The sequence below is a fragment of the Sceloporus undulatus genome, chromosome 1, assembly GCF_019175285.1.
Source record: "Sceloporus undulatus isolate JIND9_A2432 ecotype Alabama chromosome 1, SceUnd_v1.1, whole genome shotgun sequence".
NCBI lineage: Eukaryota > Metazoa > Chordata > Lepidosauria > Squamata > Phrynosomatidae > Sceloporus > Sceloporus undulatus.
The window spans coordinates 271,290,963-271,314,407 of NC_056522.1; the positions used below are offsets into that span (position 1 = coordinate 271,290,963).

Sequence of the window (23,445 nt, forward strand, 5' to 3'; positions counted from 1 at the left end):
TATATTTTGTTGCAATGTGGAAAGGAGAAGTCAAGAGTAGTCAGACATGCATTCCATACTTTAAGAAAGTTGATTTCAGTAACTTGGGGAAATATTCCTGAATAGAGAGCTCCTGATGCATGCAAGTTTCTTAAAAGTGAAAGCCTGAAGGCAAAATTTCAAACAGTTCCATCATGGAGGAACAATGGGAGGTGTCTTAAGAAACAAGGATGAATGTCTGAAGAATGTTCAGCTGAGCTAAGATTTAAAAGGGACATGTACAAGAAATAGAAAATTGGGGGGGGTCACCAAAGAGGAATTCAAACAAATAGCCTGCATGTTAGGGGGCAAGCCAGAAAAGCTAAAGTGCAGAATTAGGTCAGACTTGCTAGAGAGGTTAAAACCAATAAAAATGTTGGCTAGGTCCAAGCAAAAGGAAGAAAAAGGAAGTGATAAGGCCGCTACATGGAGAAGATGGAGAAATGCTAATGGGCCAGAGACAAGGCAGAACTACTCAACATTTTTTTAATCTTCGTCTTCTCTCAAACGCAAAATAGTGCTAAACCTGGGGGAAATGGAGCAGTTGCCGTGGCCCATATCCAGTTAGCAAAGTAGCGGCATCATGCCGTCCTTTAGGGGCTGTCTGTACAGCCCTTAGAAAGGAATGCGATGATCACTTGATATGAAGAAATTTCTTTACCTAGTGACCCAAAAGAGGTATAAGCTCAGATGTTTTTCCAATTGTCAAACATCTGGATTCATGCTGGATTCAAAGGAAGTATCTTCTTTGAGTTGCAAATGGACATTAAATTTGCTGGACTTTGAAAATCTCCCCGTGACCAGAGATGCCAGCCTGCAAATAGCCCTTCCTACCATCTGAACTAAGACGAGAAACAGAAAATGCAGGCCTGTGACTAACATCTTAATTTTTTTTTTCTGATGAAGAAGCTATTGTGACTTTCAAAGCTTCCAACATGTAATTTTGGTTCATCCAATAAAGGTATTATTGGCCCAGTAGAAACGGGTGCTTTGTGGCGTGGTGCCGGCAATTTTAGAGTTTGGGAGCATGCAGCAACCGTACACTCCCGAACCCTAATATGTATGGGTGGCACCATCTTGATGCAGTGCCGTCCATATGTTGTATGCGTCCGTGATGTGTCTTGTGCAATGCGTCCTGACAGTGCGGTGCACAAAATACATAACCGCAATGACCCATGGTGCAAATGGTGCCTTGGCAACATCACGGAAAGGGGCTCCATTTTGCAGCTCCTTTTTGGGGTAGATTGTTGTCATGGCTGTGCGGTTGCCGTGGCAATGATCCGGAGGAGACAGGCACGGCCTCTGCCTTCCCCTTTCTTCTAATCTGTACCAGGCCATTGTTTGGATGTTATTGCAATTGTCCAACAGTGAGATTAATTTATGTATTACTTTGTCTATGCTTTAAACTGTATGTGGGGGATACCATCCATCCCTTGAATTAGGAATTCAGTTAGAGAAACTCCATTATATGAGCATTTCTCTGCATACAAACAATCTCCTTTTTCATTTATAGTTAGAGTTTTGGAGGTTGTTCAATTTGAATCAAACCAAGATAAAAACCAAATCCTATTACAAAAAGAATCCTGGTGGATTCATGTGTTAAACACTCAAACCCCAGCAGGACACAATGAAAGGATGCATTTAGAGAGGGGTTTTTTTTAAGTATTATATTGCTAATTAGGCTAATAGTCTGCCACTCTGATAAAATACCTAATTAAGAACAGTGGTGAGAATATTTAAGCAAATTAAGGATAGGAGTCCACATGAACCTGGGAGTGTTACATGGAGGCTAACAGATAAGACTGGAAGCTGAGAGTTAAGTGGTAAGTTACAAGAATTGCAATGCTTTTTTCTTTCTATATGTTAGTATTGGGTACCAAAATTGTATGTATATCTTTGGGGGGGGGGGGGGCTGATGAAGGAATAAAATAGCTGAAAATTATCTGGATTTGACTGTCTTTTTTACTATTGTGTTGATATTTGTGGTTGTTGCAAGGCAATTTACTAACAAGAATGTGTATTTGACAAATGAAGTAAGAGACACTGTTTTATCTTTGTACTGGTCAAGAGAAATAAGAGTTTTAGATTTCCACTGGTCTTTTCATTTGTCAAGAAATGTGCCATTTCAGCTTGTGTGATATTGAAAAGGAAAAGATGATTGTGGAGAATGTTGAGAATCATAAGAGTCAATGAAACAGAAATAAACAGTCTTACATAATTTGGGATACAAGATTAATTTGTATAATAATAATAATAAAGGTAACATTTCATGTTATGTATATATTCCTTTAAATGAGAGTAAATTATACACTTGTGTACTTACAGTTCTAGAATTGAGATATTGCAATGTAATAGTATTGAGATATCCAGGGTATTTCACATCCAGGGTATTTCACAAAGTGTCACTTCAGTATGATGAAAATGTTTGCCATATAGTTTTAATATAAATTGCATTTGCATATGTTGGTGCTCTTATTTTTTGTTTCTGATCACTAAAAGTCAACATGGGTTTCTCAAAAACAGGTCATGCCAAACTAATTTTCTCTCTCTATCGCTCTTTTGGATAGAGTTACAAGCTTGGTACATGATGAAGAGAATGTTGTGGATGATTTCAATAAAACTTTTGTCAAGGTCCCTTGTGATATCCTTGCTGAAAAGCTAGTAAAATGTGGACTAAACAGTGCAACTGTTAGATGGTTTGTAGCTGGTTGAATGAACAAACCCAAAGGGTACTCAGCAATAGCTCCTCCTCATCTTGGAGTGAAGTGACCAGTGGGGTGCTACAGGTTTCTGTCCTGGGCCCCATGTTATTCAACTATCAATGACTTGGATGATGGAATAGAGGCCAGGGTTGTAAAATTTACAGATGACACCAAATTAAGAGGGGTAGCCAATATCCCAGAGGACAGGATCAAAATTGAAAATAACCTTAACAGATTAGAGAGCTGGGCCAGAACTAACAAAATGAATTTCATCAGGGGGAAATGTAAGGTACTAGGCTTAAGCAGAAAAATAAATAAAATAAAATCACAAATATAAGGTGGATGACACCTGGCTTCATAACCATACAGATAGGCGGGGTCTAGGGTCTTAGTAGACTACAAGCTAAACATGAGTCAATAGCGTGATGCAGCAGCTAAAAAAGCCAGTATGATCCTCGACTGCATCAATAGGAGTGTAGAGTCTACATTGAGGGAAATAATAGTCCCACTTTATTCTGCTTTGGTCAGACCTCACCTGGAATATATCCTGTTCTGGGCACCGCAATTCAAGAGGGATATTGATAAGCTGGAGTGTGTCCAGAGGAGGACAACCCAAATGGTGAAAGGTATGGAACACATGCCCTATGAGGAGTGGCTTAGGGAGTTGGATATGTTTAGCCTGGGAAAGAGAAAGTTAAAAGGCAACATTATAGCCCTGTTTATGTAGTTGAAGGGATGTCATATTGAGGATGGAGCAAGCTAGGACACGGAGCAATGGATGCAAACTACAGGGGCAAAAAAGATTCCACCTCAATATTAGGAAGAACTTCCTGAGAGTAAGAGCTGTTCGGCAGTGGAACATGCTGCCGCTTGGGAGGTTTTTAAACAGAGGCTGAATGGCCATCTGTTGGGGGTGCTTTGGTTGTGTTTTCCTGCATAACAGGGGGGTTGGACTGGATGAGCTTTGTGGTTTCTTCTAACTCGATGATTCTATGGCCACTCTGAGACTCTTGTACTTTAGTCATATGTGAAGGCGTGATTCATTCAATTTTTTTTTATTGTGAGAGGTTTTTTAAATTGACACTTGTCTGGGAGCAGCTTTGGGTCCCACTCAGGGAGATAGGTGGCTTAGAAATGAGAATGGATTGAATGAATAAGAAAAGACAATATTTGTTAAGGAAGAAGGGAATAGGAAAAGAGGATGACACTCTTACAGATGAATAGACTCAATCAAGGAAGCCACTGCTCTGAGCTTGCAAAACCTGAGCAATGCACTTAATGACTTGGAGGTCTTTCATTGATAGGATCACCATAAATTGAAGTTGACTTGATGGCAGTTTTTGAGGTGAGTGGGTGGAGGAAACATACTGGTGCTAGGAGATGCCAGTGCCCTAAGTAGGTGGGACTATCCATGATCTTCTCTATGGGCCACACATTTTATTTCTCATTCTCTGCCACATCTTTGTCCCTGTGTTTCTTTTTCTCATGGCCTATTGAAGGAAGGGTGCACACAAATGTTATGCCAGGTGTCTGGACTAAACACATAACTTCTCTGCCACACCCTTCTCTCTGTGTTTTCCTCACTTGTGGGGCAGTTGATACAGGGGTGGACTGTTGTTAGAGGTCTGACCTGATCATTTCCAAAAGGTTTTTAATATCAGGCTATGGGCTACATGTGGCTCTAAGGCCACAGGTTGATTCCCCACTCACCCCCGGCCACCCTCACTGCCACCCCTAAAGCAAGGTCCAAAACTTCATCTGTGAGGATTGTCCCAGTTCGTTAACAGTTGACCGATGATAATTAAAAAAAAAGAGAGACCCTGTTTGCTGTTGCCAAAATGGAATGGTGACAGAATTTGTCCCTAAGTGTGAGGGCTGATAGCTATGTTCATAAGGCCAGCTTTATGACCTTTGTTTCACATTTGTTGTCATTCTGCATGAAGTGGGTACTTAAATGTTTGAGGTTCTTGCTTTTAACTGAGGAAGTTCAGAGCCTTTGAATGGCTTTCCATTTCCAGTGTCAAGTGGCTACCCAGTTGGTCTTATAAAAGCAGCTGTACTGAGATCCATGTATTGCTTTAAAAATTTAAGATGACTGTCCTCAGCATTTCCAAGTATTAAAAATGACAACAGTTGACTGTTTTTAAACAAGCAAATGCTTTTATTTTAACCTTTTAAAAAGCACTAATTGTTAGGCAATAGTCACCATTGTTAACTGTTCAAAAGAATAGAGGGAGAGACAAAAGGGCATTCTTGAACAAGGTCCCAACTGAAGGAAGTCAAATACTAATTATGTGTGGGTGTAATGAAAACAAATATGCTTTGTTATGTTCTCACTAAGGATTCAGATTCTTTTTTAACATAAGCTGTTTGACATTACATTTCTTACTTAGACGTTTTTAGAGGTAGTTAAGGTTTTTTTTAAAGTTCTAATTGGAGTTTGAAATGATATCTCTATCTGAAATATTCCCCAAAGGTGGGGAGGGAGGGGGAGAAAGAAAAGAAAACTATATGCCTATATTCCAGAGTTATATAAATGTGCATCTTTTCCCTAAGTTCATCATTTATGGCAGTGCATCTCATGCTGTCTAGTGTGGTGGACTGGCAATACTTATTTTCTAGTGTGCTGGGGACAGGGACCAGAACCAATCCAATGACCACTTATCTAAAGCTCTCCTCCAGATGCCCTTGTTAAACAAGTTGAGGCAGGTGGCTACAACACAAAGAACAATGATGTCTCTGGCAAAGGGGCTTGCTGGTAACCACATTAGGATGTCTTCATTGCCAGATAAAGGCCTTATTCTGTCAGACTTTTAAAATAATGTTTTCCATTCTTTTTTATCTTAGCATTTGTCTATCTTGCAGCCTGCCCTATTTTGGTTTCATATGATGTAATGTTTTTAGTCTTTGCTGCAGGTTTTATTGAATGTGTTTACATATTTTATATTTTTAGCAATTTCCATACTGCCCAAAGAACTCCAGTTACTGGGCATCTTGGAAATACAATCAATGAATATTATTTCTTTATAGGGCTATTGTAAGGACCAGTATAATAATTTATATAGCACGATCAGTGCTTAAAATTCTTCTCAGAAATTAATTTCATTGAAATCATTACAATTAATGAGATAACATATGTGAAATACTTTGGGCATTCAAAAGGATTGTATTAAACAAGGGTGGATAACTGTTGAGGCTGGTGGTGCATTGGACCCCCAGGAGACCTTGGAGGGTTGCATTGCCCTGCAAAACAAAACAAAACCTTTGTAACCCACCCACTCCCAATGCCCTCTAGGGGCTGGGAAGCACTTTTGCCATCTCTTTGGCCCCTTGGGTCACTAGGTTTAGGTGGAAATATCCAGAAATACCTTCCTGATTTTTAAAAAAGGCTTTGTTCAAAACATGATGACAATCCCTCAGACCCCTTACAAGGCATCTGGTGCATTGTGGTGGTGGTGGTGGTGGTGGTGAGTGGCTTCTGGTGGCCACAAAAACCCCTGTATGGGTTGCATGTGGCCCATGGGCTACAATTTGCCCACTGCTGATGTGTAACAATTTGATTTAGGCCTCGGACAGACCACCCGAAAAGGGTGGCCTGCCAACGGCCATTTTTCCTCCAGGGGGAAGCCACAGCCACCAAACCGCACGACTTCCCCACAGAGGAAAACGAACCCGAGAAAAGTGGGTTCTTTTTAAGCAGCAGGGGTGGTGTAATTGGTGCACTCATTATGTAAGTGCCACACGGCAACATGCGGACGCCGTGAGGCGCTTACCTAACAGTGGTGGTGCCTGTGTAGTAATAGCAAGTACATTTCTATACCGCTTATCAGTACACTTAAGCACTCCCTAAGCAGTTTACAAAATGTAAGCTAATTGCCCCCAACAATCTGGGTACTCATTTTAGCGACCTTGGAAGGATGCATGCCTGAATCAAGCTTGAGCCCTTTTGCTGGTATTGAACTTGCAACCTTATGGTTTGTGAGTGGCTACAGTACAGGCACTGCGCCACATGGGCTCTTTTACATAGGGTGCTGCCATTTTACGTTCTATGTTTATAGGGACTGTGCAGTTGCCACGTGGTCCCTAATCCTAGAATCAGTGCTGGTTTGCCGCTTTATGGCGGTATGTACAGCACCATAATTTAATTTAAATGGGAACCTCTTGGTCTTTACAGGATTTGACTCTTTTTCTAGAGGGGCAAGCCCCTCCTGGAGAGGCCATTTGAAGATGGCTTCCTAAAGGCTGTACTGTGCAGAGAAACAAAGAAAACTGAAGTGCATTAGTATGAACCTCTCCCTATTGCTGGGAGAACTGTACAAGCAGGATGCTAACAGAAAAGTTTAGTTTTCTCTCCTGTTCCCTGCCTTGAATTGGTGAGCTAAAGTGAAACTAGCAAGGCTTACTAAATATAATTTAACCTTTTCTGTGTTACTGGACAGCTGTCAAAATGTGGCCATGATGCTAATAAAGATTCTAAAATCCTTCTGCCATGTAGCCAAGGCCATGCTCTGTACAGTGCCCAACCCTGAGATCCCCATGAGATGGGAAGACATAAATACACATATACAGATGCATGCATATGCAAACATGGCTAGGTGGCCAATTGTCTGTGATAAAGACATGGAGCCTTTCTCGTTTTGGAATTTGATATTGCTCCTTTACATAGTATTAATCTGCAGTGGAAAGAATGAACTCCTTTTTTTGTATGAAGCATATATTTCATTCTTTTAATGTTTTAATTTTTCTTTTCTAAGAGGAACTCTGGTTTTGTCTGCTTCATTTGCTTTTAAGTGGTAAATGCAAGCGAGCAACCATAATTTACACTATGAGCAGGATGCATAACACTGATTTATAAGCTGATACATATTGCATTGATGAATTCATTAACAGCAGATTACAGTTTGGCAAATGGATGCATCACTACCTCTCTAAGCTTTCAACCATGGAGTTGACAAGCACAAGAGAGTTGATGCTGCTCCTGCATTGTGAGTGCTTCTGTTTTGAACAATAATGAAAATAGATGCTGGGATTATATGGGTATGACTTAGTGTTTAAAGTCCATATGCAGAATGGTACATTTTGCTCACTAAGGAACACCTCTCAGGGTGTTTCTTTGCATCCATCGTATGCAGTCCATTTTTTCCTTTGTATTTTTTGTAACATAGTTGCCCTTTTTGTTCACTGAAAGGATGATAATTCAACCTCTGCTGCAGAAGTATACATACAGACATGCATCCCATAGAGGCATAACAACAATCTTCAAAGTAATTTAAAGATGGTAAGCTTCCTTTCCCCACAGTAATTTTGTATTGTCCAAAATAATAATTGAGGCTTTTTTCCTCCTTCATTTCTGTTGCTTAGAATTAATGAAAAAATCATAATTAAATTATAGAAAATTAATGAAAAAATAATGAAAAAATTATAATAAATTACTGATACATACTGCAAGAGAGAGACAGAGAGAGAGAAGGAGGGGGAAGATTATAAAATAGTAGCAGGTACTTGAAGTAAGGCACATTTTCCTCCAATAGGTGGCTGCCTCTGCGTTGCCCATTTCATGGGGGAAAAATGACTCTGTAAACTTGTGGTTGGGATCTTGTGGTCCTTCCATCAGTATTAGCCAGAAGGCAGGAATGACAGGAATTGCTGACTGACAGTTTCTTGAATTTGCTATGATATTAACCTTGGAACAAAATCATGGTGCTCCTGGTGTCCTTATGATAGAGAGTTTTCCTTCTTTCCTTCTTGGTAACTTATGTTCATAATGAACTACTCAGATAATGGGCATCACCAAGAGCATGGAAAAATATTCTGTGCATTCATATAATAATAGAATCATAGAGATGAACAAGACCACAAGGGCCATCCAGTCCAACCTCCTGCCATGCAGGAACTCGCAATCAAAGCTTACCCGACAGATGTCCATCCAGCCTCTGTTTAAAGACCTCCAAAGAAGAAGACTCCACCACACTACAAGGAAGTGTGTTCCACTGGCAAACAGCTCTCGCTGTCAGGAAGTTCGTCCTAATATTGAGGTGAAATCTCTCTTCTAGTATCTTGCATCCATTGTTCTGGAACCTATTCTCTGCAGCAGCAGCAAACAAGCTTGCTTCATTCTCTATATGACATCCTTTCAAATATTTAAACATAACTATCATATCATCTCTTAAACTTCTCTTCTCCAGACTAAACATACCCAGCTCCCTAATTCTCTCCTTATAGGGCATGGTTTCCAGACCTTTCACCATTTTAGTCTCCCTCCTTTGGACACACTCGTTTCTCAATGTCCTTTTTGAATTGTGGTGCCCAGAACTGGACACAATATTCCAGGTGGGGCCTGACCAGAGCAGAATAGAGCGGCACTATTACTTCCCTTGATGGAGACACTATACTTCTATTGATGCTGCCTAGAATTGCATTGGCCTTTTTAGCTGCAGCATCACACTGTTGACTCATGTTCAACTTGTGGTCTACTAGGACTCCTAGATTCCTTTCACTCATAGTCTCGTTAAGCCAGATCATTCCTCCCATCCTATATTTATGCATTTCATTTTTCCTCCCTAAGTGCAGTGCCTTACATTTCTTGTGTTGACATTAATTTTTTTAGTTTTAGTCCAGCTTTCCAATCTCTTAAGACCATTTTGAATTTTGATCCTCTCCTCTGGGGTATTAGCTATTCCTCCTAATTTGGTGTCATCTGCAAATTTGATAAGCATGACCCCTTTTCTTCCATCCAAGTCATTGATAAAGATGTTGAATAGCACTGGGCCCAGGACAGAGCCCTGTGGAACTCCACTGGTCACTTCTCTCAAGGATGAAGAGGAGCCATTGCTGAGCACCCTCTGGATTTAGCTGGTCAACCAATTACAAATCTACAATTGAAGGCACACAACAAAAAGATGTTTATATCATAAACTCAGGGGTAGGTAAAAGTCAGATCCTATGAAATTGAAAATGGATCCTCCTAATTGCATACAGTTTTTCCAAAGAATGACACTGGAACTACTCTCCTTTTTTGGGAGATATTAAAAAGAGAAGCAAATCATTCAGTCACTTCAGAATTACAAGAAAGAGAAAACATAAAACCTAAGAACATGAACATGAGAAGATCCATGCTTGATCAGATCAAAGGCCTGGCTTTTCCAGCATTATGTTTATATATTGCTGAATCAGATGTGAATGGGAAGCCCATATCCAAGGTGTGAAAGCCATAAATGCCTTTCCACTAGTGTTCAGCAACCACTGGTATTCAAAGACATTGCTTCTGATACTGATGGAAATAGGTAGCCATCATAATTAGTGACTTGGACTCCCCATTGGAGGGAAAGCCTGGCGACATAGTTGATGCACACACTAGTCCAGATTTGATGGATGAGTCTAAAGGATTATTCAGATGGTGAAAATAATCTAGGTAGAATCTGGGTTGAATCTTTATTGTTCACGTACATTTCAATTAATCTGATTAAGGGGTTTGGGTGTTTTTCGGAGGGCTGCCAAAAACCAACTTAACCTGGGATAATCGACCTCGGGTATTTTTCGGAGTTTTTCTAAAAGATTTGCAACATCCACTGTGTGAATAACTGATGCAGATAGACCAAGGACAAACCAGGATAAAAACCCTGAATGCCTTTAATATGTTTCAGATATATTCACATCATTGATACCATCTTTATTCAGGTGAAGGCATGTGTGAGCAACAGAACTCAGAGATGCAGTTCCATAGTGTGCATCATCACACTAAAAATAAAGGATGTCTGAATAACCCCAAAGTTTATCTTACATGATGGTGTAGACCAATTGCAAGGGAAGTGAGGCTATTGCTGTCTGTTAGATCTTTAGATGGGATCCGTCAAATTACCACCTTGGCGTCCTTTAAGAAGGCCATTAAGACGGATCTCTTCTGGCAGGCCTTTCCAGATTAGAACATCTTTCTGCCTCTCCCCCCCCCCCACCTTTTTTTCATGGAACTCTCATTGATATCTCTTTCTATTTTAATTCCGACTGTATATTAATGTTTTTATACTCTTTCTAGGTTTAATTTCTTTTTAGTGTTAACTGCTTTTATGATTGGAATGAGGAATGGGGTTTTGCATTTTTAAGCATCTTTCTTTTAACTGTATTTTGCTATTTTTACTGTTGTAATCCGCTTGGATTCCTTGAGATTAAGCAGAATATGAATAAATTATATTAATTATATTATCTTTGTCCATCCTGGCTGATTAAAACTACCAGAGGAAGGCTGGCTAATTGGGTGGCTAAGGTTATAAATGCTTCTTTAAAACAGTTGGCATTTCAGCCTATCTTTAAAAAAACAGTTATAAGAGCAAAGATGTAAAATTTATAGATTTTTAAAGGAAAATGATTTTACCCATTTTAATAAAGTTTTGAGTGAGGGGAGCATATTAAGCTCCTTTACAGATTGAAAGCCACTTTTGTTACTTTAGGAACATAAAAATGCATTGATTGTAACTTGGTTTGACATGAAATTATCTGCCTGTTATATTAAAAGTATAGTTTATTCAGAATATAATTATGAATGGAACTTTAAAAAAATTCTTATCAATGGAGCTACCAAGCTAAATGTTTATTTGCTACATAGTTTTATATTTTTTTCTAATCTTTTTAATGGGCTTTTACATCTCTGTGTAAGACCACTATTGAAAAGAGCTTCACTGGATCAGCCACCATAGATAATTATCAACCAGTGTTTAATCTGTAAAGTTAGTTGCCTCCATCATTTTTTAAGTTTCCAATGGGCAGTTGAAACTGGTTTAATTTCATGGGTGCTTAAAATGGAGTGCCTATTCTGGTTGTTTTAATTTTGATTTTAAAACTATTTTTCAAGAGGTCTTTTTAGTCTGCTTTTATTGTGTATTAAATAGTTTTCCATGTTGAAAATCAACTGATAGTCTGAGGCCAAATAAATAAATGTTTCATTTATTGGGTCTCAGACTATCAGTTTCATTTATTTATGATGGTCTGAGATCAAATAAATAAATGCTTCTAAAGAAATAGATAATTCTTTTCAAATTTGTCCTATCAGATATACATGCTCCATAAAACTGGAAAAAAGAAATACAAGTCTAAATCAAAGTCTACTGAAGATTTGTGATGCTTTCCTTAGAGAGAATGTTGGCCTCAGAAGAGGAGCCCATTGTTCTGTTTCCCTTTAGCTAGATGGAACTTGATTCTCAGAAACTGATTTCATAATCTTTTCACCTTTAGAATGAAAGTTTTGTAATTCTGTCTTTCATTGGAGGAAAACATTGCATCAAAAGAACATCTCCAACTTTTCTGTTCTAGGAAATATCTTACCTACAGAAGAGTTGCTCCTCCTTAGAGGTCTACTTTTTACCAGTTAAATTATGGGAAAGGGGAAAATTGGGAGCCTCCACCAGAGTTACCACTATCATTCTCTTTCATAAAATTCATGAAATTACAAAGGGAACAGACTCTCCATCTAAGAGGTTCCAAATGCTAAATGGATCAGTTATAGATACTTGCTTCTCCTTTTGATCTGACAGGGGAACAAACTTGAACAGCAGGCTTGTTGTGCCAGGGGACATAACTATATGTTATGTGCAAACACGAGTTTTGCAGCCTGACTTTCAAGAGATGCTGTAGTGGTTGACATAGTGCTTTACCTATTTCCTACTCACTAGAGGAAAAATCATCCATCAGGCTTTTCCTTCATACATGTGTTTGTGTAATGAAATGTAGCTGAGGGCAAGAGCTTTGATCAGATTTCATTTGCCTTCATCCTACGGATCAGAATACAATCCACAGATGAAATCCATCCACCATAAAGGAATGGGAGAACATTGCTTCCCTCCCTCCCATCTCTTATTCCATACGAAATGACAGGTGGACTGAGTGGGAGCAATGTGAAGATTAATGTGAAAAGGATTGGTGACTCAGCAGTGACTGTTAAAGTCAAGCAATCTCCGCAAACATTTTGGCACACAGCTCCTCTTCAGTTTGCCCAGAAATTGCAATAGGCCATTTGTGGGTGGGATGGGGAATGGGAGAGTGGGAAGGAGGAAGACATTGCTCACCATCAAAGAGGAGGATTGTTAAACAGGTCAATCTGTGATTTAATCAGACACCAACAACTGAGAAGAGGGAAATCGTCTTTGTATTGGAAGCATATATGGTTCATTTATTTTATTTTGATAACAAAGCATATTTTATGTGTTACAAATCAGTTCGGCACTCAATGTACATAATGCTTTATTAGTGAAAGATTGCTTTGTGGTAAGCACTGGGCTGATCCAAAATACACATCTCTCCTTATTAGGGGGAAGTGAACAATTGTTTTCCTAAACTGCATGCATGGTGCATGATCTATGGGTTTGGATTTTTTTAAAAAAATAATGCATTTCGATTTTATTCCAAATTTACAGTGACATACTATTTTATAGTTTTACTTAGAAATGGGTCCTTCTAAATAAAAATAAGTGTGTGCGCGATTGCAATGCTGTGCCCACTTACCTGGGAGCCTATCCCTATACTGAAATTTTCTTTTAAATAAAAATTGAGTTTTTGAGAGCCAATGTGCTGTAGTGGTTTGAGCCTTATTTACAGATTCAACTATCCATAGTTTGAAAATATTTTAATATATATATGAATGCCAAAAAGCAAACCTTATTTTTGCCATTTTATATAAGGGATGCCATTTTACTATGTCATTGTAAATAATGGGATTTGGTCCTGGAACCAAATCCCTGTGGACATCAAGGGCCCACTGTACTATTGCTGCTAAGCACCTTGAAATGATTAGCTCAGTTTACCATTGTAATAAGTATATTTCATAGGTTCAAATGAAGGCATTCACCTGAATAATGTAGCCAAAAGAATAATGAAAGCTGAAGTAGATGCTGTAAAGTAATCTAAATTACTGAGCAATACAAGAGTACACAGCAGCTTATTAATGAACAACAAAACCATGTTTCTGTTGCTACAGGGGAAAAAGACTGGTAATGTATCCACCCACACTTCATTTCCCAGTGAAGGTAGCAAAGACTACTGCTATACAAAAATCTGTTGCATTTCCAAACTGTATTTACTGACTGGTATTTGAGAGCTTTTGCTGTCCTTTGTAGTTTCTGTAATCACAGGAATAGGTGAAAGTTATGCACTGTGCATTGCTGTTTATCTCCTAATTGTTTTATCTCCATACTTGAAGGTCTTTCAAAGCCAGTGGTGATGGAACCATTGAATGGACCTGATGGACAGCAGGATCAACACAGCAAGACAGAAGAACCCAGGAAGGGTACTGAAGGGACTCTACAGCATAGCTGGGTGGCCTGGTGGAATGGAATAACCACAGGAGGAATCCTGTATCTGTTTGCCTTATCACAAATATTGGTAAGATTTCAGTCTTAACTGGGATGGGCTGAGCAGGACAACATTGCTTTTGGGGTTTTAGACTGATATATTTTAGGAGCCTGATTTTCCCTGACATAGATACGGATATAGCTGAAATTAAGTCAAAAGCAAGCCATAGTGCCTTGCAACCAGATAACGATCTGGTTGACTTTTTTTTAAAATCTAGCTGATGTGGGTGGTCTGAAAAATACCAACTTATTAGAATACAAATGATAAAACATACAAAATCATTAAAAACTAAAGATCATTACCGATTGGCAATGCAGGATACAAATGAAAATAAAAAGTTTCTTTCTTCATGACAAAAGCTCATTATTAATTATCTGACTGCACAGGTTTTCTTCTTTATGTTTTGGTATGGTGGCTCTGAGACAATCTCAGCAGTTGTCAATGCTTTGGATGTGTTGCCCAACCTGCTCACTCCATTTGGTCAGTCGATTGCAGATTCTAGCAAGGTACGTTCAGCAATTTCTGTGTGTTTTAATATAGCACTTCAAACTTTTATTTGGCACAGTGATAACAATGTCCTGAATGAAATATAAATAATAAATGTAATTTAATGCAGAGCTTAATATTTTCTGTACTGTGCAGATTCTCTGGCTGATAATAAGTTAAGGAGCAGTTTACAGAGTGATGTTTCTGCACCACACTGGTGCTCCACAAATCCTACACAAATAACTAGAGGTTTGCGGTATTTCCAACTAAGGATCCTATGAGTACACATTTAAAATACTCCTCATTCCAGTTGAACAGAATGTGTTCCGGGCACATGCAAATCACAGGAGTTCAGGCTTTTTGTGGGGTGAGGTGGGGTGGGGACTCCTTAAACTTCATGGAAAAAGCTTCATAGTTTTTACTGGAGTAATAATAATAATAATAATAATAATATAATTTCAGTATCCACTGAAATTTGCAGAAATGTGCATTATTGCATGCCTGACTGTCTGTCCGCTTCGCATGCATTCAGATGGCTGTGCATTTTTTGCAGAAGAAGGGTGAACAGATGCGAACAGATGCAAATTTGTGCAGGAAAGTGAATACAATTAACTGTCATTGCAAATGTGAGAAAATGTGCCCCAGTTTGTATAGTACACTTATGTGAAGACTAGTCCTAAGTTTCACTAAACTCGGTAAGATTTATTTTTGAGTAGAACTGCATAGAATTGCATTGTTATGTGTGCTTAGGATTTATGCCATACTGTTACCTAAACCAGACAAAACAAAGCATCAATTTTGAGCCTCATTTTACTTTCCTTGGTTTTCCATATCAATGCTTCAGAAACCGGAATCATTTGGAAGAGACTGAAAGGGCCATCTAGTTCATCCCCTTGCCATGCAGGAAAACACAACTAAAGCACTCCTGAGGGATGACTATTCAGCCTCTTTAAAGACTCTCAAAAAAGGAGAGTCTACTGTTCTTTGAGGCAGTGCATGCTACTGTTGAGCAGCTTTTGCAGTAAAGAGGTTTTTACTAATGTTAAGATGGAATCTCTTTTCTTGTCATTGTGGTACAGAAACAGTACTCTATAAGCACTGCTTAATATTTTTGGCATGTTTCACTCTCCTCAAATTCATAAGCTATTTCAAAAACAGACCACAATGGCAATGAGTAGTTAACATACGATTCATTGATACTTTTTAGTGATATTTTCTGTAGATTTCATGAGAATAGGTGAAGAGAGAGAGTGCTGAGCCCACTGACCTATTCCAATTCCCTCCTGTTTTTCATCTCTTCACTTCCATTCTACTTGTCAGATTCTGCCGTAATGCTAGGGCATCCCCATCACAATCCTTTCATTCTTTCAATGCACAACCACACTAATGCTGATGCTGCTGGGCCTCCCACCACTGCAGATACAGATGCTCTTTTTCTCCATGCTAGAAATAGCACAGAAATCTACCTGGCTAGAACAGTGACTTCTTTCTTCTACAGACTAAAGACATTATGCAGTATCTGCTACAGAGTCAGTAAGCCAGGCAATAGTCTGGATTGCTTGTACATGGGGCGAGGACAGCCAGGAGACCATCTTCTTTTTCATTTTTGTCGCACAGGGTTTACTAAATGTGATGGAAGTGATATAGGGCCTGTTTATAGTGCTATGGTCCCACTGTAATTGCTATTGCAACATGCTATGGAATCCTATAGGGCAGGGGTTCCCTTTTTGACTCCGCCTTTATTTCTGTGGCGGAGCCACTAAGAGGCCTACCTGTGTCTTACAAGTTAATGATATTTAGGAGTATATATAAGAATATATTCTTTTTCTTTAATTTTATTCAATTTTTATTTCTTTCATTTTCCTGGAGTGGCCACAGAGCACCTGGGAAGTGCACATGGAGCCCTAAGGGCTTCTCAGAGCATAGGTTGGGAACCCCTGCTATAGGGATTTGCCATTCAGGGAACAGTGTTTAGAATTCTCAACCAGAGAGCTCAGTTGTTTCACCAGACTGCAAACCCCAGGATTCTATAGGATGCAGCCATCGTAATAGAAGTGGAATCAGAATGCTACAACTGTATAGTGTGAGTGGGCCCCTGGCCAGACATAAAGAAATAGAATATTGGCAGCTGGATTTCATATTGCTGTCCCTGTTTGTAAAGTGGATGTCCTATGTGTTGATGGAGTAAAATGCAAGGAAGGCAAAGTAGGAGTGAGTGTGCAGAAATATTCTGCTTTAACAAGGAAACCCACTTAAAACCAAGTTGAAGTCTGGGATTGATTCATCTATGTTGCCTTCATGCAGCCTCTTTGCTTCCGCAAAGCCATTGTCAGTCCTCGCTGCTGTCCCTTCCATTGAACTACGAAGCAGCTGCTTGGCTCTAGTTCTGAGGAGATCCCTTGCCATTGTAGCCAGATAATTCCAAACTATAATAGAGGAGTTTCAATGGCAACTGCTCTCACTGACACTGGTTACATGCAATTGAGTTGTGGAGTTTCAGCCTATCCACTGTCTTTATTCTCTTACTTTTTAAAGTGAAGCACCAGCAGTAGTTATCTCTAGAACCATGGTCTCTGGAATTCAGATGGTGATAGTATGAATGTAAAAGGAAGAGACTTTTCTTCATCCTTTGCTGGCCATCTTCCCTCTGTCCCTGTAACTCAAAGTATATAAGCTTGAAATCTTACTGCATTAGTGGAACTTGAATCTAACTAAATATAGTTAGGATCAAGCTATTATAATTATGGTTGATTTGGTCATTGGATGCTACACAGAAAGCTAACCATGCTTAAAAACTATTTTAAGCAGTGCAGTTAGAGATGAGCTGCTATGTCATACAAATGATGTAGAATTTCTAGAAAAAAATTCAGGGGAAAATTCATGGAAAATTGCAGGTCAGATAGGACCTGGGGCCTTTAGAATATTTAGGCCATGTAATCTAAAAGTCTACACACTGTATAATTTTTATAAATAAGAGGAGGAAGTAAATATATGTATTTTTTTCTTAAATGTTTTCCTCATCATTCCAAAGAAAAATATCCCATAATCATTTTTTTCTAATTTCTATGAGAAAAAGAACCCACCCACCCCGACTTTATCAAGACCTTTCCCAAGGGATTCACATTTTTTGTCAAGGGTTGACTAGAATTACTAAATTCAGAGGTAACTTAACCTGAATTTTCCTTATTTTTATTTCTACTAATTGGCTTTACTGTTCCTTTCCCTTTTGGTTATCAGCTGCTAAAGTAAGTAAGAATGTAAGCTCTGTTTCCTTCCTACATCTAACAATTAGTGTGAAGTCCAAATATTACAAGGCTTTCTATTTGCTTTAGATAGATAGAATTTTATGTGATCTTTTCAATTATTTGCATTATGCATAATCAAAAGCTCCTTGTGCAGCAGAAGGCATTCAGGTTATCTACATCTGCATGTTATTTGAAATGAGCCAGTCCAAATATTTTTTCCTCAGTTCTGACTTCAGAATAAGATTTAACCTGCACTTCAGAAAAGAATCCAGGAGCTGGTATTCAGAGCCATGCTGCCTCTGGCAGTGAAGATAATATATAGAGATCATGACTAGTAGCCATTGATCTGACCCATCCTCCATGAATTTAACCAGTCCCCCTTTAAAGCTGTCCAAGTTGGTTGTTTATGTGAATGAGTTCCACAATTCTAGGGCACACTTCTAGGTACTAAAAGAAGTACACTCTGTTATCTGACCTTAATCTCCCTCTATTCACCTCTGTCAATCCAAAATCTTAATAGAGATTTAAATGTGGTGAAACCTTAGACAGCACCACAAAAGGAAGTAGGAAATTGAGGGGAACATCTTTGCATTGACAGCTCTGGCTCAGAATGTAAATGTTTTAAGAACAGGGAGTAGATTCAGCAATTTCAGCAGATATGTTTAAAGCAGCCATAACATTTGGAATGGAACCCATGTTTGAATTTCAGAATTTGTTTATCAAGTTGGATAAGTTCATATATAACTAAAGCTCATGTTTTGTAGTCACAGGATTAAGTACTGTTATTATTGTAAAACTGATAGGAATATCACAGCAGTGCTATGACTATTCTCTCAACCTCTCACTTTAAGAACCTTCTGAATTAATTGTGGGTTTGTATTATTCCTCAGGATCTGATCAGAGATGGGGGCCTCACAATGTCCTATTTCCTGCTATCTTTGGTTTCCCTTGGCTTGCTACTCATAGGAACATTGGTAAGCTAATATCATGGATGCATTCAGTTCCTGTTAAAAGATTTGCTATAGTACTATGACACCTGCAAGGTACTCTCAGAAGATTCTACTAGTGTGTTTGATGAAAAATAGTAAACAATACAGACATACCTCAGTTAACAAAGCCTCTGACAAAGAAGCTCCTTTTCACAAAGTCTTTTATGGCCACCAAGCCCAGCCTTTTCCCCCTTGTCTTCCTTTGAGCTAGACATCTTTTAGCAGCATTGGCAATAGGATGGTGAAAGAGAAATGGAAAAAAATAGATTTTCAGTGTTATTTTGCAGCAATATTTCTGCAGTAAAGAATGCTGTAATGCTTCAGCTGAGAAGGAGTGGATTCTTCTTTAGCTGCTCCCATTGAAACTGTATGTGTCTGCCTACAGCAGGCAAAGTAAGCAGCAGCTGATTCTAGAATCGTTTACAGGACAGGCATGAACAGCAAAATGGAGAGAAAATAAGCTTGCCTTACCAGCTACCCCAGCATGTTTTTTTAAAAAAACAACAATAACATAGATCTGTAAGTTTGGGCAACAAAATAGCAATCATGAGAAAATGAAGGCTGACGAGAGAAAGAAAAAAATCCCTGGAGTCCTTTTGCAAGAAGCTTTCAAGTGGTCTCTAGAAAGTTTAAAATGTTTTTGTTTATTATTAGTTTAAAATAAAATAGTCTGCTGTTGAACTGCTGTTTTTCACGTGCTTAAGAAAACTATCTCTGTTCTTTCCATGTCATTTCTGCCTCTGGTACCAAAGTTTATGTTGGTCATGTCCAGAAATACATAGTCATTAGCTTATCTTGTTCTGTACCTTCAAGTTATTTCTGACTTATGGTGACCCTAAAGTAAACCTATCAGAGGGTTTTCTTGGCAAAATTTGTTCAGAGTGAGTTTGTATTTGCCTTCTTCTGATGATGAGAGAGTGGGTTCTAGGGCTGAATGGGATTTGAACTCTGGACTCCATAGTCATAGTCCAGTGCTCAAACCGCTATGCCACAGTGGCTGTCAGCTGAGGTCTACCAGCACTCTAATAAGCATTAGCAATTCACATGCAAATGACTTAGGTGAGTGAATATTGCTGAATAATAAATTGTGGTTATGTTCATTCTGGGACACAGGACAATTGCAGGATTTTCTTTAGCAGAAAGTGTACTTAAAAGTCATTCACCAAGGATGGTAATTAATGTCAATACCTTTGACAATAAGAATACTGGTGTGCGTAGTGAGATTAGCTTTGCTGTGCAATTGCCTTTGCTTGTTGTTTAGGCTTTTCTTAGCCAGATACTTCTTTCTGTGGTCAAATAATAAGCTTTTAGAGGGTGGTGGAACAGTACACATTAAAGTGTAAAGGATAGACTGCTAAATTGACAGTGAGCTCTATAAAATCCAAGTTGCTTGTACAATAAGCCAGTTGAAGCTATAGTGCAAGTCTAATCAGAATAAGCACAGTGTGATGTTCCCCTAGTGATTACGCCCAGTGAATTTTCTGCAGGGTTCCCCAGCCTGCATCCCCCACTCCATTTGAATAAATGCAAAGGAACAAAATAATTAAAGAGAAAATTCCTCCAGTGTGATTATAGGTGTACTGCAGTGTTAACATATTGTTGTAAACTCATTCATTTTATGCAAATTCACTTGGTCAACCAGGTTATCAAAATACTTAGGTAGCTTTTTTAAAACTTAACTAGCAAAAGCTACTGGAGATTGATCATTAGAAATGTTCCTGTGGTAAAATAATTCTAACTGAGATTATACTTCTCGACAGCAATGGTGTTGTTTCTGAATTCCAGTTCTGTGAATAAGACCAGCTTTAACATGCCCTGGGTATATTAGCTTGTGTTTTGAAAAGGAAAAAAAAAAATAAGGAGAAAGGCCCAACATGGTCCATATTCAGTGATTTGCAGGATTTAGAATATCACGGGCAGCTGATCCATGCAATGGAGGTGTATTAATTTAGAAACAGAGAGTGATTAAGATCAGGCAAATGAATACATGCCATCCATTTTAAAAAAAAATGAACTCTATAGAAATGTGTCACATTTCCTTTTCCAGTGTTCAAGAACTTCTTTCTACTATATAACATTAAAGTATCCAGGATTTAGGTAGACATACAGCCCCTTCAAGATTTGGGGAGGATAAGAAAGAGAGAGGTATCCTTTTGCCTTTTTCTCCAGGTAAAGTACTGTTTGTGATTTTCAAATTGTAAAGCTTCCTTACATTTCTAATGAATCACTGAATTGCATTTGTACATGACAGGTATCTCCCAGTTACCTCAAAGGAACAGCCATTAGGCAGCGCATCAAACAAAGTCAACAACAAATGGTTTGTTGGATTAAAAGCTGTTTCAAAGCACCAAGAATAGCCACTGACTCACTATTTATTCCAATGTTGCAAAGCGTATCTACCTCAATGCGTCCTGAACTCTCACCTTGGACGCTCCACTCCCAGCTAGAGATGGAAAAACATTCTAAAATATCCAGAAAATGGTCAGAAAACACATTTTTTGAGTATTGAGAAATCTCGACAAGAAAAATCTTACACTTTCAAAAATCTGTACTGTTCAGGACTTTGCAAAAAAAAAAATGGATGTGGTTGTTTTGCACAGAAAACAGCCGTTTCTATGAAAAAAAGGATTTAGAAATATTTGTTCTTACAGAGAAAATGCTGCTTCCTGTGTAGAAAATGCTGCAATTGGAGATTTATTCTGCAAAAAATGTGCACATGGTTGATTCCATAGAAAACAAAATTTCTGCACAAAAATGCTATTTTCTGTGCCAGTCCTATGTGAAATTTGAGCAGACTAAGTCCCAAATTGTGAATAGACATTTTAAAAACTGCATGGTTTTTAGAGACCTTCTCATAGTGGGAAGATAATGGTTAAATTACTTGTTGCTTCCTTCAAGAAAAAAACTTAGTAGCTAATTACATCCTTGCTCTCAACTACCTCCTCAATCACCCTCCAAAAATCACACTAGACTCCAAAAATTGATGCAAAACTTGGCAAGCCTTTTCTTTTATTCATCCCTGTCCTCAGCATTCTGAGCATTGTGTTTGGCTACACATGCTAGTCAGGGGCCCATCTGCTCTGCTGTCCACCACACCTGAGTTATATGCAGAGTAGCATTCATTTACATTTCATTTGTCACTTTTGGCTATGTGTTAATTATGGTTTTCAGCACATGTGTGGAACATCCAAGATAACCTTCTGCTGAAAATAAAAATCAATGGGCAAAATTAAGTGTGTCTACGTGTACTGCCATAAATTCACCATTGCCAAAGAAGGGGAAAGGGTTAGTTATTTAAAGTATGAAAGGAAGGGTAGTAGCTAAGGAATGAGACAGCTGAGATTTTTCTTGGATCAAGTGCACTAAAGTGTGTCCCTCTTTTATGTAAACTCAATATTTGAAGGAGCAGCTCTCCTAGAATACACCTGCCTGAGGTTTAAGGTCTGTCTAAGGAGCCATCCTCAATGTCTCATCCATCAGGGCAAAAATCTATGGGGAAAAATGAGGGAGGGTCTTCCTTGTTGTGGTGCCCTTATTGTGGAATATCCTCTTCTTATAGGGTCTGTTAGCACCAATGCAGGTGTTATTTTGTTTAATATGCTTTATGAATATTGAAAATTACAGGTATACCACAGTTAACAATATAGATGTGTCTCTAGGCTTTCCTTCTTTGCTTCTTTAACAGAAACTTTGGTACCAGATGTAGACACAAAAAAAGAAGAGCACTTCAAACATGTTTCAGCACACTTTTTATTCAGAATTAATATTATTCACATGTGAAATGAAACAACCAGGTAAGCCTTACATAAGTAATTTTACATAAGTAAAATTCAAAATATTTTTGAATTTTCTAGCAAGCACTTGAAAAACATCTTCCAAAATGCATCCTGGGATGATTTTTTTTCCTTTCAACAATTCCCACTTTCCTTAAGCTTTCCACTTTGGTAGCCAAACTTACCAATTTATGGTTTTACAGCATGCCAGGGTAGCTGGGGAGGCAGGCTAATCAGTTTTGCTCCTCACACATATTCAGTAAGTGATTTGGGAGGCAGCTGTTTACTGTGCCTGCTGTCTGTAAGCACACACAGCTAAAGTAGGATCACTTTGGCCCCATTCTCACTAGCCCATTTGCCCTGGATAGAACTGGGCAGATCCAGTTGCCCCCATACCGAATCTCCCCAGGTAGAAGTTCTGACTAACCTTTACCTTGATCAATGTAATTTGCCCCTCTGAAGTTCACCTTTGCAGTACCGCTTTAAAATGGAGCCTCCTTTGTTGTCAATCAAATTCACTTCCGCTTTCGTCAGAGGTGACGTATCCTACAACCATTGGCCAACCGAATGGGTGCTTCTCCCCACCTTTTTTAAAAAAAACTGGTGGCAGTGTGCGCATATTCTGTCAACTTGTCAAATTTAAAAACCTCCAGGTGTGTGTGTGTGTGTTGTGTGTATTTGGGTCATTACAGATTATTGCAACCCTAAAACGACCTCATCCTGAGGTTTTTTTGGCAAGATTGGTTCTGAGGAGATTTGCCATTGCCTTTCTCCTGAGGCTAAGAGAGTGTGACTCCCCCAAAGTCATGGGTTTCCATAGCCTTCCCTCTGAATGCCAGCCTCTAGCTTCCCCTTCGCTTCCAGCCCAGCATTTCCTCCTCTTTGGAACCCAATG

The 23,445-nt window shown here is 38.8% G+C and overlaps 1 protein-coding gene across 6 annotated transcripts in view; it reads left to right on the forward strand.

The window, feature by feature from the left end:
* Positions 1–23,445, forward strand: part of PTPN5 (protein tyrosine phosphatase non-receptor type 5) — a 120,543-nt gene that overhangs the window by 61,899 nt on the left and 35,199 nt on the right. For all 6 annotated transcript variants that reach the window (XM_042445641.1, XM_042445637.1, XM_042445635.1 and 3 more), the window contains 3 exons: positions 13,906–14,087; positions 14,444–14,563; positions 18,679–18,762. In XM_042445641.1, the coding sequence (XP_042301575.1) occupies positions 13,926–14,087; positions 14,444–14,563; positions 18,679–18,762 (366 nt within the window). In that variant the 5' untranslated portion in view covers positions 13,906–13,925. The remainder of the gene's footprint in view (positions 1–13,905; positions 14,088–14,443; positions 14,564–18,678; positions 18,763–23,445) is intronic.